Source organism: Pygoscelis adeliae, unplaced genomic scaffold, assembly GCF_000699105.1.
Source record: "Pygoscelis adeliae isolate BGI_AS28 unplaced genomic scaffold, ASM69910v1 Scaffold85, whole genome shotgun sequence".
NCBI classification, from domain to species: Eukaryota; Metazoa; Chordata; class Aves; order Sphenisciformes; family Spheniscidae; genus Pygoscelis; species Pygoscelis adeliae.
The window spans coordinates 4,966,629-4,983,797 of NW_008824900.1; the positions used below are offsets into that span (position 1 = coordinate 4,966,629).

At 39.6% G+C, this 17,169-nt stretch overlaps 1 protein-coding gene across 1 annotated transcript in view; it reads right to left on the minus strand.

Moving 5' to 3' along the window:
• Positions 1-17,169, minus strand: part of LOC103917624 — a 114,715-nt gene that overhangs the window by 86,112 nt on the left and 11,434 nt on the right. Inside the window, exons 8-13 of the mRNA XM_009324811.1 lie at positions 16,224-16,351; positions 9,276-9,379; positions 7,622-7,787; positions 6,003-6,185; positions 2,557-2,709; positions 1,107-1,251 (exon numbers count right to left, since the gene is read on the minus strand). Coding sequence (XP_009323086.1) covers positions 1,107-1,251; positions 2,557-2,709; positions 6,003-6,185; positions 7,622-7,787; positions 9,276-9,379; positions 16,224-16,351 — 879 coding nt within the window. The remainder of the gene's footprint in view (positions 1-1,106; positions 1,252-2,556; positions 2,710-6,002; positions 6,186-7,621; positions 7,788-9,275; positions 9,380-16,223; positions 16,352-17,169) is intronic.

The window sequence follows — 17,169 nt, forward strand, 5'->3', positions numbered from 1 at the left end:
CTGCCTTCCAGCCTCTCCCTTCAGCAGCTCCATCTGAGTGGAGGCATCGTCCACCGCTGGCGTAGATGGTGCAGATCCCCCAGCTGGAGCCGTGGCCTTTACCCTCAGACGAGTGCCCACCATTCTGCCTTGAGGGTCAGGCAGGATGAGTGCCCTTGACCTGTGCAGATGGTCACAGAACGGTGCCCGGTTGCTGGCTTATGTGTACTCCAAGTCTCCCACTCAGCCAGTGGAATGCCCCTCCTTCGAAGAGGCACCTTCCCACGCAAACTGCCACGCCCTGCCCTAGCTGACGTGCCACGCCCTGTTCACCCATCCTGGCCGCTGGCGCTCCCTGGGGCTGCCTTTAGTGGGAGTGGGGGGTGGCAGCCGTTACTCCTGGCCCGGCCCACACCTCATCAGCCGCCCTCACGAGAGCTGCTGGCTCCCAGTGGGTCTCTGCGCTCCCCTGGGGTTTCCCCAGCTCAGGAAACCCCCCTGTACATGGTGATCCGCCGCTGCTCCTCTGCGGAATGTGCCTGCACCAGAGACGATTGCCTCTGCGAGTGGTGATCCATATTAAAACCATATCAAAACTGACGCAAAATAACTGCAAAAGAGGATAGTACCAAAGAAAGACCATGGTAGTGAGTCCTTATAATAAATATTTGTATTACATCAAGCAAACAAATAGTAAATGTGGAATTTAGGAGCATTAAAAAGGTGATTGAGAAAAAGTTTACTTTATACATACAGCTTGCAATATTTTTTCCTGCCACTTGCTTCTTTCTCAACTTAACAAAACGTAATTTGCAGTTATCCCTTTGTATTTCTAATGCACTAAATATCAAAGATATTCCATGCATCTCAAGAGCATTCAGCTAATGAAGTGTCACCAGTAGAGGGAACTACTTCTTTCAGAGTCACTCCTTACTGACTATTGCTAAAGTAACAGTATCACAATTCCAATACAAAATGTGGCCATCATACAAATAGTCTTTTAAAACAACCTACAAAGTATTAATATTAAATAAAAATTGATATAGGTTGGTACCATTATACCTGTAAAGTAAATGTTACATTGAAGTACTAGGAATGTGTAAGACTTCAGTAGTTGCTTGGCTAACCTTGACTGGACGTTTCTTTCAGCAAAGTCTTTTGTATTTGTTTAAATAACTCTTCATGTGGACATTTCATTGCTATATAATAAGCAGCAATCCTTATTTCCACATCTTCGCTAGTTGCTTGATACAGCTGAACTAATATAGCATTCTAAGAGAAAAAGATAAAAAGATAACCAAGAAAGAAAAAGACAATTATGATATTTACTCCCTTAAAACACCTCATGTATGCACTTTCAGGTACAGGTGGGTTTTTCTTTCTGAAAGAGACAGCCATTGCTTTATACCTGACAAAGTCACTTCATGCAACATGTATACAAATGTATGTACATATTCTCCATACTACCTTATCCACAAATTTCCAGAACAAACTGTCATTATGACCTGAATACTGTACCGACTAATTTATACAGGACTGTCTGCAACACAGAGCCTCACTTGCTAGCACTACTGTGAATGACAGTTTTATTCCACCACAGGGGAGAGTTGTTCTCTTATATTTCACACATGTGCCACAGCTAATACACAGACAACAATGGCTACATTTTTGTTAACAGGCTATTAAGATCATTACTACTGGTCTTAATCAAAGGGTAGGACTGTAACAAATTTATTCTGTTCAATACTTCCCCGGTATCAACTAATATGAGTTGTTTGGTGAAATTCCAGGAATTAAGATTGGTGACTGATACTAGTAACATTTCTATTAGCATTTAACACCCCCAGTCCACCCACAGGGTGTCAGTTTAGCAGTTCATTTGCTGGACAATGATGAGGTGTATGACAACATATAGACTTCATACTTTCAACAGGTCTAAGGAGGAACACCGAGCTTCATAACTGCAGAACAAGCAGATTATGGCAATCCATGCCGTGATTAAATTTTTAAAAGCCATAGAAAATGCTTCTCCAAGTGCAAGTCCATGTGGAACCTCTTGCTCTTCTGGAGCAGGACTGCAGCTTTGCCCAGGCTAGCACTCCTGGCTTTGCCATTCTTTTTAGTATCAAGTTATTTGAGATAAACAAGTTTTGCGTCTTCTTCTATTAAACCATTAACAAAATGTTCTATGACAATGTAAATTACAAGCAGCCTCTCACATTAATACTTAGCATTTCAGAGAACGATACAGTGGAACAGACTGTAAGAAAAATCAAGTACTGTGGATTTTCAGCATAACTCACACAGACATAAGGCACCCAACTGAAGTAACTTTTTAAGAATTCATAAGCATTACCTCAGTCACTGGATGTGTTACCTCAACTATAGCAAAGTATATTATAGGTCCATTCAGCAGGGTGGTCCTACCAACCTCTCCAAAAGCAGAGGAGCTCTGCTGGAAGACATGTTTACACTTGTTCCTTATTTGCTTGCATGCTTCATAACAATTCCAGAAAGTCAAAACTCTGGGACAGCGCCAGGAAGCCATCAGTCACCTGCTGGCAATAAATCACTTACCCTGACAGAACAGGGAATGCGCCTGAAGGCCTGGATAGCAGCTAGACGAATTTCGATCGGATTACTTTTCAGGGAAGCACACAAGCTCAAAACAGGAGCTAGTGAAGCTGCTGCCAGTCCCGCATTTCCAATGGCTTTTAACACCAGTTGCATCTGTAAATACAAAGCAAGGTAGAATAAAAAGTTCTCCTCATGTTGTCAGCTGTACATAAAATTTTATTGCATTAACATTTTCTGTGCAAAATTCTCTGTTTAAAATGATCACTGATCATTTGGGGGATTTACTGCAGCCCCTATTGTATCAGCTATACTCTGGCTTTAGTGTGAGGACAAGACTCATGAATATGGATGGCTGTTCTAGCGCCATGTAGCACTTTTAAGTAAAACCTGGCTTAAACCTGGTGGAATACAAAAGCATTTAAAAAAACTGCATTGCAATGGAAAAACACAAGTCATGGATGTGACATACAGTAAAAGTTTTTCAAGGACTTTGATATTTTGCCCCTTTTGATCACAGACATTTTGACCTTTTAGTGATTCAACACTGAGTTCTGGACACAATAACCAATTTAAAATAATAATTTGTCAACAGATGCCATAATGTTACCAGTTTTCTTCGCTAAACATACAGAAAACCTGTGCAACTTCAGAACCCAGAAAGCATGCTACTGCTGGCAATCAATGAATTTTTAATGACAAGCTCTGTATTAAAGTTTAGAGCCCAGGGACTTCAATGCAATATGGGGCCTGATTTTCCTTTTACTGACAGTCCCCTAGAAAAAACTATACTGAAGCCAGCACAGTTAAAATGTTCAGAAACCTTCCACAACTGTTTGGGTCAAAGACTCCATTGACTGTTGGTTTGAGACATCAGGTGGGAGGTCCCTCCTACTCTGCTCTGTATATTCAGTAAAGCTATCACAGTCAAAGATACCTCTCCCACACATCTGTACACTCACTCACTGCAACATGCTGCTGAGTTTCAAGAGGCTGCTCTTCATTCGAGATATTTGGATATTTGAGGTATTTGAGATAAACAAGTTTTGTGTTTTCTTCTATTAAACCATTAACAAAATGTTCTAACTATGACAGTGTATTGTAAATCACAACAAGCTTCTCACATGAATACTTAGCATTTCAGAGAATGATACAGTGGAACAGAGTATAAGAAAAATCAAGTACAAATATTCTCAAATCAAGTACAAAAATCTCAAATATTCAACAGTGTTTCAGCAGTAATTCACAGAACAGTTGTCAAGAAGCTAATGAGACTTAGGCAGTCTTCCTCACTGTGCCCCTCTTCATCAGTTCCCTGTTCTGATTTACTAATCTCTTGGCTAATTTTATTCAGATTTATTGGAAGACAAAAAGGGTTAAAAAAAGCAAAGTTTTCATGAAAACAGGCAGTTGGGTGGGTGTACCTATTTTGGCTGGGATGGAGTTAATTTTCTTCATAGCAGCCTGTATGGTGCTGTGTTTTAGATCTGTGACCAAAACACTGTTGATAATACAACAAAGTTTTAGCTATTGCTGAGCAGTGCTTGCACAGCATCAAGGCTTTCTCTGTTTCTTACTCCACCTGCCCAGCAAGTAGGCTGGGTGGGGGTAAGAGGCTGAGAGGGGAGGACTGCTGACCTGAATTTACCAAAGAAATATTCCCAACCATATGGCATCATTCTCAGCATTAAAACTCTGTGTGTGGAGGGAGAGAGGGTGGTTCCAAAGTATCTGCTGCTCAGGAACTGGCTGGGCATCAGTCTACTGGTGGTGAGTGATTGCTTTTGCATCACTTTTTGGGGGGGTTGTGGGTTTTGGGGTTTGTGAGGTTTTTTTTCCTTCACTTAATAAACAGTCTTTATGTCAACCAATGAGTTTTCTCGGTTTTGCCCTTCCACTTCTCTCCCCATCCCACTGCAGGGGGAGTAAGCAAGTGGCTGTGTGGTGCTTAGCTGCCTACTGGGGTTAACCCACCACAGTAGAGCCGAGAAATTAGTGCCCTTCCCCACAGAGAAAGATTGCAATATAAACTGAATAAACATTTGCTTCATTTGGTCAACTGCTAGCAAATTGGCATGTGTAGTCATCCAGTCCAACAGCACAATCCTAGCTTGGAACTACCCATATGGCACTCTCCTTGCCAGCTGGCAGCAATGGATGTAAGAGGAAGCAGGGAGAGAGCAGATGCTCAGGTGACCATACCAATCCCACTGACAATCAGTTAGCGACATTGAAATCAAAGCTTCTCTTGAAAATCCCACTCCACATCCATCTTTGGAAACTTAAATGGCTGGTTTGCTTTTTTGAAATACTTCTTCCTAAGAGCTCAGTAGAGACCAGTGAGGCACCTCTGAGAGACATGAGACCACTCACCAGTGCGGTGACGCCTCTTTCCAATGGAGAGCACAGACTTTAAAAGATACATCATGTATTCCGATTTTTTCTAATGAGAGTAATGTATCCCCAAAGCATGTAAAATCCCAGTTCTACCAAAATGAACTAGGTAATTTCATACAGCACATAGTAAGAAACTGAAAACATACACAGAAACTACGATTCTATGGCTAACAGGAAGACAAAAAAGTTCAGCAATGGAATCTCTTTTGGTTTTTTTTTTTAATCAAAATTTTGTTCAAGGCTCCCAATATATAAAATCTGGTTTTTTAAGTTATTCCTTCAATAAATGGGGTAAGACTTAAAAGTGAACAGACTGCTCACACTGTATGAAGACAAATACAAATCCCACGTGTTTAGCTTGCACACTGGAAAATTAAACAGACAAAAATACATGAGATAAACTTAGCTCTTGGGCTCTTACTGCTATCTGATACACTGTCACCAGTATCTCTATCTTCTAAGCTTGATAAGGAAGAACCGATTGTTTAAGTAGATCATCAAACAGAAAATATAAAGATATTTCTTCAGCAGCAAATGTCAATTAAAGATAAAAAGCCCCAGAACTGTGACAGGAATTACTCCTAACTCAAGATCACACACAGCAACTAAGAACGATTTTCCTCTCCTAATATCATGACTGACTTACAGGTAGTAACACTGTGACTCAGCAGAACTTATTAGCCAACAATAACACAGCTAACACTAACTGTACATGAATTTGAGTCAATAAAGGAATAGGAAACTTTCATCAATGTGCCATTTTACACGGGAGTGATGGGTGTTCTTCCATATCCCACGTCACGAAGTTTGCTTCATCAGAAGACCCAAGACTCTTCCTTATTCAAATACACAAGAACACCCATGCTGATAGGTTGTACTTGTTCGATTACAAAATTTTATCTGCCCATCGTACCAAAGAATATTCACTTACAAAGCTTGTATTCATGGCTTTCTGGAAATCCACTGAATGCCATTGTCATCAAACAAGTTCTAGATCATAAAGGGAATAGAAAAGTAAAGCATTATATCATATGCTTCTATATGACTGATACCTGGCTGAGTCCTTCTGAATCTTGCACGGTACAGTTTCCTCCCAAAAATTTCCCAAGAGTCATCATCACACTCTGCACAGCAGGTACATCATCACAGGAGTTGTAAGCTGAACAAAACCTATGTAAGAGAGCAGTTACTCCTAAGAAGCAGCTCTGGCTTGCTCCCGGTGACTTCAGCAAAGGCTGTAAACAAGCAGAAAAAGAACAGGGTGTTTCAGAAAAGTCACTCTCATCATTACTGTTACACAGAATAGAAAATAAAAGCATCAAAATACTTACACACTAAAACTCAATCTCAACAATGCATATTTTCAAACAGTCCTTAAAGGACTTAAACAAACAAACAAACAAAAAAGGACAACCCTGCAGAGATATAGTGGAAAAATCTTCCACCTTCCCATGTAAACATATGGGCTAAATTAGTGTCAACATGATACAGACCTCAGTTCTTTTCACAAGAAATCATGCCCTGCGTGCTCAGGAGGAGAGTGAAAACAAATCTAAACTATTTTCCAGGACTCTCAAAATAGTAAAACCCTCACCAGTACAGTTTCCCTAAGTCCCACCCCAAGACTTCGCAAAAAGCACTGACAGCTCAGTAGTCACCATGGGCAGTTCACCATTTTTAGAATGAAAATAAGTTTTTCTGTCCCATAAACCTGCAAATTCCAAATTTCTGTATCCTCCAAAGCGAGCCTGTTACTATTGAAAATCCCACCACTTCAACCAATGTTTGCAAAGCCCAAATGAACTCAAGATTCATTATTTCATGCAGATGCTGTGGAAAGCCTGCTAACACTGAGAGCTGTTTTTTGTAATCCTGGTCAGAACGTGTATGATTGGGAACAGCAGGTTGTGATATACTCCGCAAGATTCTCCATGGCTGATCAATGGTTCATTAGCACACAAGCCAAGCAGGCATAACATTTTACTTAATTAAAAAAATATTCTTAATGGCTTATTTAAGCTACAAGACTATCTATGATTTTACCACCTGGAACACTACAGCTTCACAAAAAACCATAGCAAATCCAACTTCAGACTCTAAGAGCATGACAGATTACACAGTATAAACCCAGCAGAACAACAGACCTTTAAAGGAAAAATATACTATTAAATGGAGCCAGTATTACTCCACATACAATTAACTTAGTTAAGGAAAAATATCAAAAGCTGCAATAGCACTGCATATACAAAGGACTGAAATGTCTCCGGGTGCTAAATACAAAGCTTGTAACGGACCATACCGGAGAATCAAGCTCTTTATCCAAAGCAGGGGGTAGATGCAACAATATCATTTTCCTTACACTGCCCTGTCCTTGAACCTCAAAACTAATTAGTCTAAACCAGTCTCTGGAGTCCACAGGATAGTTCACACTTTTTTTTTTTTTTAAAAAAGTCTCTAGGCTACAAATGTAAATCAAGCTCCAGTGACCAAACATGACTGCACCCTCTTTTGGAATCAAGATTAAAATAGCCAGTAGTTTCACCACTAAAATTACCTGGACAGATAGAGTTTTGTATAATTCTGTGAAAAAGTAAAACTTATTACTGTAAAACACAAAAATCATGAGACAGCTAGATTGATGATAAATTAAAAAAGAACAACATCCGCTCACAGCAAGAGATTCGATCATGCCTGAGGTGGGTTTAGGAATGAATGAAAATGACCAGAAGAAATATTCCACTTTGTCTTCCTCGACTTCTCCGGAAGCTATGATTTCTTTCATTAGGACAACACATGCCTCTGTAGCACAAGATGGGAGAGCATCTATTAGTGGCTGCCTGTAACACAAGAAAAAAGCACAGCAAATCTAAAATGACCAGAATACTCAAGAATCAAATAACAAACACATTGAGGTTGGGCTTCCTTCTTTCAAAGTAAATAAAAGTCCACTGGCTTAGCAAATGCCAGATTCCATAGAAATCAACATTATCCTTCGGTTTAGTGACCTTACGGAAATATGCCTCAGCCAAGATGTGATGAAGTGTATTGGTGTTTCAAGAACTGTGTATAACCAGGCTTTTAAGAAAATATTCAGTTGCTTTCTCTGAAAATGAAGCCAAAACATATCCCAAGTTTGGCTTCTAAAGACTGAGGTACCTTAAAGCACTGATTTTTTATTCAGGTGGTTTTTTTCTTTCATTTTGCCAATAACAAATGAAAATAGTAAAACTAGCTTTTACTTCCTGTGCTTTTTTAGACCTTATTTAAGTGGAAAGGTTACACCAGCATGACAGGCAATACACATTTCAGCTCTTAAAGAGTCCCTCTGTAAATATTCTGTACCCACCCTCCTATACTGGTGGATGGGCACTTTTGCATTAACTAGGAAGCAGTTAAATTAAACTGGGTAAAAGCACTTGCATCAGAGTAAGAGAGTAGTCTGCATGGGATTCTTTTTAGCTCCTGAAGTTAATGACCTTGTCCTGAGTAAAATTAGTCTAAAGTTAATACAGAAAGAGGCAGAGTAGTTTAGATGGCTTCCTAGTATTTAAGAATATTAACATGACTATTTGTCAAAAGGTGAGAATAAACCTAAGAAAACAAAATTTGCTCCTTTTGCATGAAGTAAAGTTTAAGATATTGTTACAAACATAAAACCTGACATTAGATGAATTTCAAACAGGCTGATGACATTTTGTACTGAAATCAAGTAAAGAACTTGTTTCTTTGTTTACACTTTTCAGAATATTGATTTCGGAGGGAGAAAAAAAGTTGTATTGATTTTAATAATACCGGATTAGTATTTCTGAAAGTCTCAAACCTTGATCTTTAAAGCTGCAGTTCAATGATCGGTACAAACCATCCTGAGATCAGGCTGTTATGAAAGATGTGACTCCACCATGTCCATACTCCCGGCCTAACGTTTGTCTCCTCTCCCCCATGAGTACTAAGGGCACTGAAGGTACAGATCCAGGTAAGCTTTTTCAGAACAAATGGCAGTAGACACTTAAAACCAGCAGCACTGATTTCCATCTAAGCCATGACTCAAGTTTCCTGTTCACATTGTTCCTGAAACAGGAAGTCTGTCCGTGCGAATAGGCATGGGACAGGAAAGTCTATTTTGTACACAAAGTTCATTCAGTAAGGAGAGAATATCATCCTTCTGTCACATAAACAAAATCTGTAATACACATTCTTCCTTTGAAGTGCTCCAAATTTAAATCCAACATTTGGGCATGGATTTAAAACACTGGTCTATTTTAAATATTTACAACACTTTTCTTTCCTATATACTTTTTTAAATGCAATTACTAAAGGGGCCTTACCAGTTGTCTCTGCATTTAAATGAAGACCTTTGCCATAGCACTTTTAAGGCCTCAAGAGAAAGATGTCGAAGCTCAAACACAAGAGCCATGAAAAGGTCTGCAGTCTGTAAAAAAGCACAACAACAAACGTAATATTACAGCTGTGCAGAAACCAGCTTTAGAGAACAGAGTGCAACAAGATACTTTGGGTTATACCAGCATTGCCGTTGATTTACAGTGTAATCCAAGAGTAAAACCTCCTCTCTTCCCTGTGCCCCTATCTTCCTTCCCTCCCTTGCTTTTCTCTTCAGGCTGCAAACATATAAGGAGAAGGGCTTTCATTTAGGATGTCAGTCAGTCCCACAAGCAACAGTGCTCAGTGACTGCTATGCGCACCACTAGCATACAAATGAATAATAAACCAAAATGCAGCACTGTGGTTATAACCCAGAAGAGAAGTCCATAATCTTCTCTGAGTTTATACAGCAAGATCCTGATTTATGACCAGAACTGCTGACACAGCCTCAACACAAAATGAAACAATAGTCAAACTAACTTTATATTAGCCTTAAGTTTATGAGAAAGATCATTTAACTGAGGTTTGGACAATGCTTAAAAGTTCTGCTGGAGTACATCTGGTGCTGTGTGAAAATATCCCATCTTACTGGGGAAAAGCCCAAGCATAACTGCTCTTACCTCTGCAGGCAGCACAGGATTAGTTAAAACTGAATAGAATAGACTATTTCAGTTGGAAGGGACCAACAATGATCATCTAGTCCAACTGCCTGACCAACTCGGGCTGACCAAAAATTAAAGCATGTTACTAAGGGCATTGTCCAAATGCCTCTTAAACACTGACAGGCTTGGGGCATCGGACTGTAGTAGCAGAAGAGCTGTTCTCCCTGGCTAAGCTGAATTGCTACAACATACAGCAGCTATTTTACTTGCAGTACATTACCACACACTTTTCAGTGCAAAGAAATTCTAGCCCTTCATTCACAAGCTGCCCCTTGCTCTTGTGGGCAAAATGGAAAAACCTACCTCAGGGTTACTTCATTTAAAAAAACCTAAGTATTTCAATCTAGCTGTAGAGTTGAAGCTGAATAGTTCCGTTTAATAATTTATTTGCATGTGCATGGCTGAAAGAAATTAAGAGCAATTCAGAGCTGACCCACGCTTTTCTGTTAAGTGAAATAGCTACCTGTAGTAGACTTCACATTAAAAAAAAAACCCACCACTCCCACCCCCCACTTAACTTATATGGCAGTATCAGTTTCCTATTAGCTGAAACAAATGTTTTTCAGAAACTACTGTATCGAGGTACTTTTGGATGTGTATTACATTACCAGCAATAATTTTTATTTTCTAAAATGTGATGCTGGAAATCAAATTAATCAAATATTAAATTGAACTGAACACATTATCAAGAAGACAGAAGCCTATTTTTATGTAGTACAAGCCTTTCAGTGTCATCCTGACTCAAACCAGGCTCTGTATTACCTACCCAGTCTGTCCCCTACTGAGAATGGAGGCTGTTTTCTCCCTTTTTCAGATTATTTTCATTTGCACATACACTATTCACCACATTGTTATTTTGGCCTCAGTAGAAGCTTTTGGAAAATGGTATTTTAAAGGCTAAATAGCATGTAGATGTGTTCCTCTCAGACCTGATCCAAAGTTCAGGAAGGGAGAGAGGTCTCATTACTTGAAAAATTAGCAGAATGTTAAATACAGTAGCTTTTAAGTTCATCTTAATCTAACTTTATAATGCACAAGTTTTAATCATGGTCCATGTCATACAGATTCACTTCAATTCTTTATTCACTTCAAATGTGAAAGGCTTAGACATAGGACTACTGCTCTGCTTCCAAAGAAAACATTTTTCTTCGTGTAAAAATCATACAAACAAAGTCTAATTCCACTAAGTGACATTTCCAAAGGTCTAGGGAGAGACCTACTTTGACTTCCTGACCTTCCTTCCAGGAGCTGCTTCCAAAAGCAATGAAAAATTGGAATAACCCAGTGCCAGCATTTGATTTTAATTTAAGACTGCCAAGACATTTTCAGTAAAAAGAAGCTGTCTTTCAGTAAGAAGATGGAGTAATTTCTTACCATGTTGTTTGATAGGCTGAGGGAATAATTTCTCAGATCCAATACAAACATTGTTTATGTTTTTGTTCTTTTGGGACTTCTTTTCTTTTTAGCATTAATATATTAATTTCATCAAATTGAAATTTATTCTCGTACATGAAGCCCTACCTAGGTATTAATTCTGATAACATTTGTAATTCCATAGCTAAAATTCAGTTAGATCCACATGTATTCCACTCCATTCCATCCCATTCCATCATTACCTTTAAGGTCTATTTTAAAAAGAAATTACCAAACCCTGAACACTATGGAGCTAGTGAAACAGGCTACATTTCATGATCTACAAAATATTCCAAAATATGCTAAAAACTGTATTTAATGAAGTTCTTCAAAAGCATTTTTAAACACAGGCCTTACGTGCATTTTTGACACATGCAAATACACTATGGGCAGCATGATCGGGGAGCTGGGGAGCCTCACAGATGTCATCACAAGGTGCTGCGTGTGCAGCTGCTGCTAAGCTCAGGTGGCTCATCAGCTGGAGGCCACAGCACAGGTCAAGATAAAATTTCCAGACTAATATATTTCCAGGTGATATAATTTTAGACTGTAGACTGACTTCATTCTGCTTCACACCTGCTGACTAGACAAGCTCCCATCTAATAACTCAGTGGAAAGTTTCACAAAGAAACAGCTATTTTTACTTCCTAATAATAAAGCTTCAGAATGAAGTGTCTGGTCAGGTGGGCTGTTTTTATTTTTTAAGGCAGGTTGCATTGAAATAGAGCTGTAAGATAAACAATAACCTCATTGGGAATGCCTCTATTTGTAGTATTGTAATAGCAAACTACATGCAAATTTAGCTCCCATTCCCACCCCCAAATGCAACATAAAGAAGCATGGCTTTTATTCTACACAGAAGCTTGCTTTTCCTTCTATCTGTAGACTTACTGTAGCTCTACTTAAAAAAAAAAGTTCCTCTGAAAGCATAAACATAGTATAGTTTAGATTGGAAGGTATAGTAGTAAAATGTTTCCCAGTAAAAGTGTTTCTGATATATACAAACACTTACCCTTTGAAAGCTTGACACCTTACTTGCTGCCAAGTATAAGCCCATGTAATCACAAGGAAGGTTGCTTTGAAAATGTGTTCGATTAACATCTTTGGGTTTGCCTACTAATTTATGTTCTCAATGAAAGTATGAGGCCTTCTCTCCAGTAAATTTAGTATTATCTCTTCGGAATTACATAGCTGTCTCTTCTCCATACTTCTGGTTTTCAGCTGTCTGATTTCTTTTTTCAACTACACATGTTAAAGAACAAGCGATTTCCTTGAATTGAAGGCCAAGCATGAATCAGATGGAGGTGACACACTCTTCTCCCTGAAGTCTGCTGGTTGAACAGCTATGGTTATTCTCTCCCTGCCATGGCATAACTTCCCTGCCTTTTGATCCTCATCCGTTCTTTCTTATTTGGTTTCTTACCTTGCCAGTTAACCTTACTTCAGCCCCGATTTCAGGAAGGATGTAATTGTGCCTGGTCATGGACCAGGTTTAAGTGACCTAACAGGCCATTCCCAATACTATCTTCTAAGGCTTTCCAATTCACAGCAGGCAAAGACTTCTGTTCCTGGTAAAGTTATTATTATAGTCATACAGAAAAGAACAGTCAAATCTCAAATAGCAAAATCATCCATGTAACTACAGTATCTTAATTCATCTTGATAATCAGAACATCTTCCTTACCTGGGAAATATTCTGTTATACTCCCTACACCCACAAGTTAGAAACGTGCAAATCCTAACACCCAACTAGGTAGTAACTAGCCATTAGAATGCCTTATGAGAAAAACAAATGGTGAGACCATGCCCTAAAGGCAAACTCTTTCGGGTCAGACTGGGGTACAGGAGTTAGGCAGAGTGAATCCGACATACTCTTGCCCACACTGCTTAAAGCATACACAGCCACATTCACTACAGCTACTAATCCAGCATCAAAATCCAGACGCCAAATGTAAATGCAGCCCCCAGCAGAAGCTGTGTGACAGGCTTCCTTCAAGCCTCTCTCAAGTGAGGGTCCCTTCTCCCCATCCCTTTGACCATTCTTTGTCAGTATGCAGCTTGTTCACTTAATGGTCCATTAGCTAATCTACATCCACATTGAAATTCAATCTTGTGTCATAATAGCATTAAAAAATTAAACAACAACTTTGCTTCCTTGGAAATGACACAGTCTCCACCCCCATTTTCTCAACCCTTCACTGTTTTCCCTGGAGTTGGGGATTTTCCCTTCCATTTATTCTTGGATTTGTGTGCTGAAAGAAATGCATAATCTCACCTCATTCAGAGTCAACAATAAGGGGACAAACAAGCTATACATGCCTGACAGCGGAGCTGTCTCCCAAGCAACGCTGTGGGCATTCCCATAACTTCTTTCCTGGCCCAAAGGACATTTTATCGGTTGGAATGAGGGATAATAAAGATCCCCTTTGAAATGTCTTGTCACACAGAAGGAACACCCTGAAACAGTGAAAATGGCTGACAACCAATAGAGCTCTGTGCTGGGACAGGCCTATGATGAATAATTCACCTCTTTTTTAGGCAGTGGTACAGACAGCAGCCACTTGTGCTAATCTTAGTAATTTACAAAACAAATTTCCCACACATGAAGCCAGTGGGCCTCTCTGGAGACAGAAGTGACATCCCACTGTTACTGGGAAAAATCGTCTACCATTCTTTCAAAGACACTGAATTATGGCCGTTCAAAAGAAGGTAGGATTTAGAGAAAGTTTCTCAGGTCCACTGCAGTAATTTCTTTTTTCAACATTTTCCAAGCAGTATTTAGATCCCCTAGTCTGTTCCTAAATGCCATCACATACTGCTGTTAAAATGACAGCCACAGAGAATTAAGCATTATCACAACCAAAGAGGCTGCTTTTATTCTACATTAGCAAGAACCATTACGTTTATGGCTCTGTTAGCTCTCTATAGCCCCAATCTCCCCAGCATGCAGCTAAAAAAGATGGCAGAGTTGCTTATAACTCAGAGAGAGAAACCTATCCCATATACCACCACCCAGCAAGGCCACCTGCTGCTTTCTCCTCAGCCCTGTGCTGAGGTCTTTGTCAGGCTGTGATACCAGGTCAGACTCTGATCACCATTTAATAGGTTGGGAGTAACTGCTAGGGTTGTAATTTATCATAGCTGACTGAAGTTGCCTGTTTCAGTTGTCGTGACTGTGATCCTTCTCCAGCTTATGCCTTTACCTTAAGTCTCATGCCACATTACACAAACACCTACTTGTGCTCATTAATCACAGCTAAAGCTAAGAGAGAGGTGAATATACACAGTATATTAATTTCTAAACAGGCCCCACTGGCCTGCAGAGCTGTAATCCAGCAGCACACTCTTCTTCAGTCCCCATAAACCCTGTACTCCGTCTCCCAGTATGTGTGTCCCTGCCAGGGAAGAGACAGGCAGAGCTCTTGTTCTTTGACATGGGACTTTTAACCTAGACAAAGGAAGGTGAAGTGCCTTCTCCTAGGCTAGGTCTGAAGCTTTTTGTTAACATCACTTGTACCTACATGCATTTACAGGAGAGATCACAGCCCCATTGTACAAGAAATAACCTTGCTCCAAAGTACAAGCTTTGGAGTACAAACCTAACAAGACAAGAACATCAGAGGACAGGGAATATATCAGGAATGAGATGACTAAACTCATCAGTGGCAAATTCATGGAGGCACCAAGGCCCAGTTCAGTGCTTTCCCCATTAGACCAAACTTGTTTTCTAGTAATATTCTGACCTTGAATGACTTAAACAAGAATTGTGTTCTTCTATTTTCAAATTTACATTTTTTTCCACGTTGTTCTATATAGGAACTTCATTACTAGCGAGAACCACTCCATCTGAAGCATAATGGGATATAAAGTGCCCTCTCTTTTAGATCATTGCCCTCAGTTCATCTCAGGTCAGCAATGATTAAGTGCCATCATCTGTTGATCCTTCTGTATTGTATATAACAGGTGTTCTTGATAATGTCTGAATTTCACAGAAGACAGGGATCTTCATTTCAAAGACAGTGACAAATACTAACTGATCCAGCTGCTGCCAGTGTCAACAAAAATTACAAGACCTGCGTGAGCTAAGGAGACAGGCAAACCCTCTTCTAGAATGATGGTCATCATAGAAAAAAATTAAGCCACTGCATTTTCCACGTTACCAGAATATTCCACCCTAACTTAGCAGCATTCACCAATGAAAATGGTTTAGGTGAGAAGAGATTCCCTCTGGATCCAAGCAGCATCCCCAGAAAACACGATGGTTATTACTAGAATTCATCAGAAGCACATGGAACTAACCAGCCAAGATCCAGAGGCAAGGGTTTCATGTGCAAACTGTTTTGAGGAGATGAGGCAACAGGAGAAGGACCACAGAACTCCAATAAACATGGAAACAGCAGCACTACCAGGGCAGTATCCCACACTAAAGCTGTAGAAAAGGGTTTTTACAATTAAGCATCAAAACCGTCAGTGATAACCCAAACCAGACATTTTTTTTGTTTGTTTTCTCCAAAAAACCCAAAAATCCAGAACATTTTCTTTCAGGTTAATTTAGAATACAGTTCAAAATTGCTTTTGCCCAATATTCAGGGGCCATATGACATTTTGACTCTTGAGTTTGATTTATTGTTTATATAGGAAAATGACACTTCAAAGCATTTTATCTTTCTATAATTCCATACTAAAAAATTCCCCAAACAATGGAAGGCTTCAGTATTTCAAAATTGCTGCTCTCCTAGCCACCTCTTATCTGTGTAGGAGAACTCTCAGACCACAAAGGGCCTTACAAGGAAACAGAGGTTATGTGTAAAAGCTTACCTCAAAACTCGCACTATGTGCTAAGCAAAGCTTCCACACTAGTTCAGTCACTTCCCCTCCAGTGACTTCCCTCTCAGTTTGTTCCCTTTCATAGAGCATGCTGGTCACATACAGATCCTCGGAGTTCACTGGAAAGACATAAGGAAAAATCAGATATCTGGTGGTTGCTGGCCATCTGCTATGATTAACCCTAAATGCTAGGGGAAAGTTTCTCTCTGAGCCTTTATTGCTACGTGTAAGAATCTCTCTAGTCTCAGTAAAGCCAAGGGATGAATGCGAATGCCTGCAGTCAGGTTGAATTTAAGAATACAACAGAATAAAGGCCTAAAGACAAGTGTGACCTGAAAGAAAGAGTCAGAGAAACAAGACAAAGAAGATACACATGAAAAAGTCCCACTTTCCATCAATATGCCTCTTACAATGGCCCTGCTACTTTACATTCATTGCCCTTTCCAATTTTATCTAATCACTCGTTCCTCCCAAAAACTCAACAGGAGATCTAAGTGCCAAGAAAAATAAATGGCTCGGCTCTTAACCTCTTCCTGAGGAAGAATCTTGTCACCTTATGTTGGCATAACTATAAACAAAAAGTGTCCTGGAAATTTGGATTTTCCTTTTAAACAAAAAAAATTTAGAAGTAGACAAAAAAAATACAAAATGTTTCTCAACATTTAGAGCTCAACTTTAAAATCTTTCCTCAGGCAAGCCTCTCACTGAGTTCAGTAAAATCATTCTCCTAGGGAGAAGCACACAGAGCAAAGAAGGAGCAAAAATTGAAACAGTTCTTAGACATGGCGTGTCCTTAGTTCCATTAGGACTTGCAATTATTTAGGCTCCATTTGTACACAAACTAGGAATTGTCCAGAGACACAGGAAGGCTGATGCTCTGCATATAAGGGGGCTAGGTATGTAAAGTAGGTAAAAAAAGGGTTGGCCGTTAAGGAAA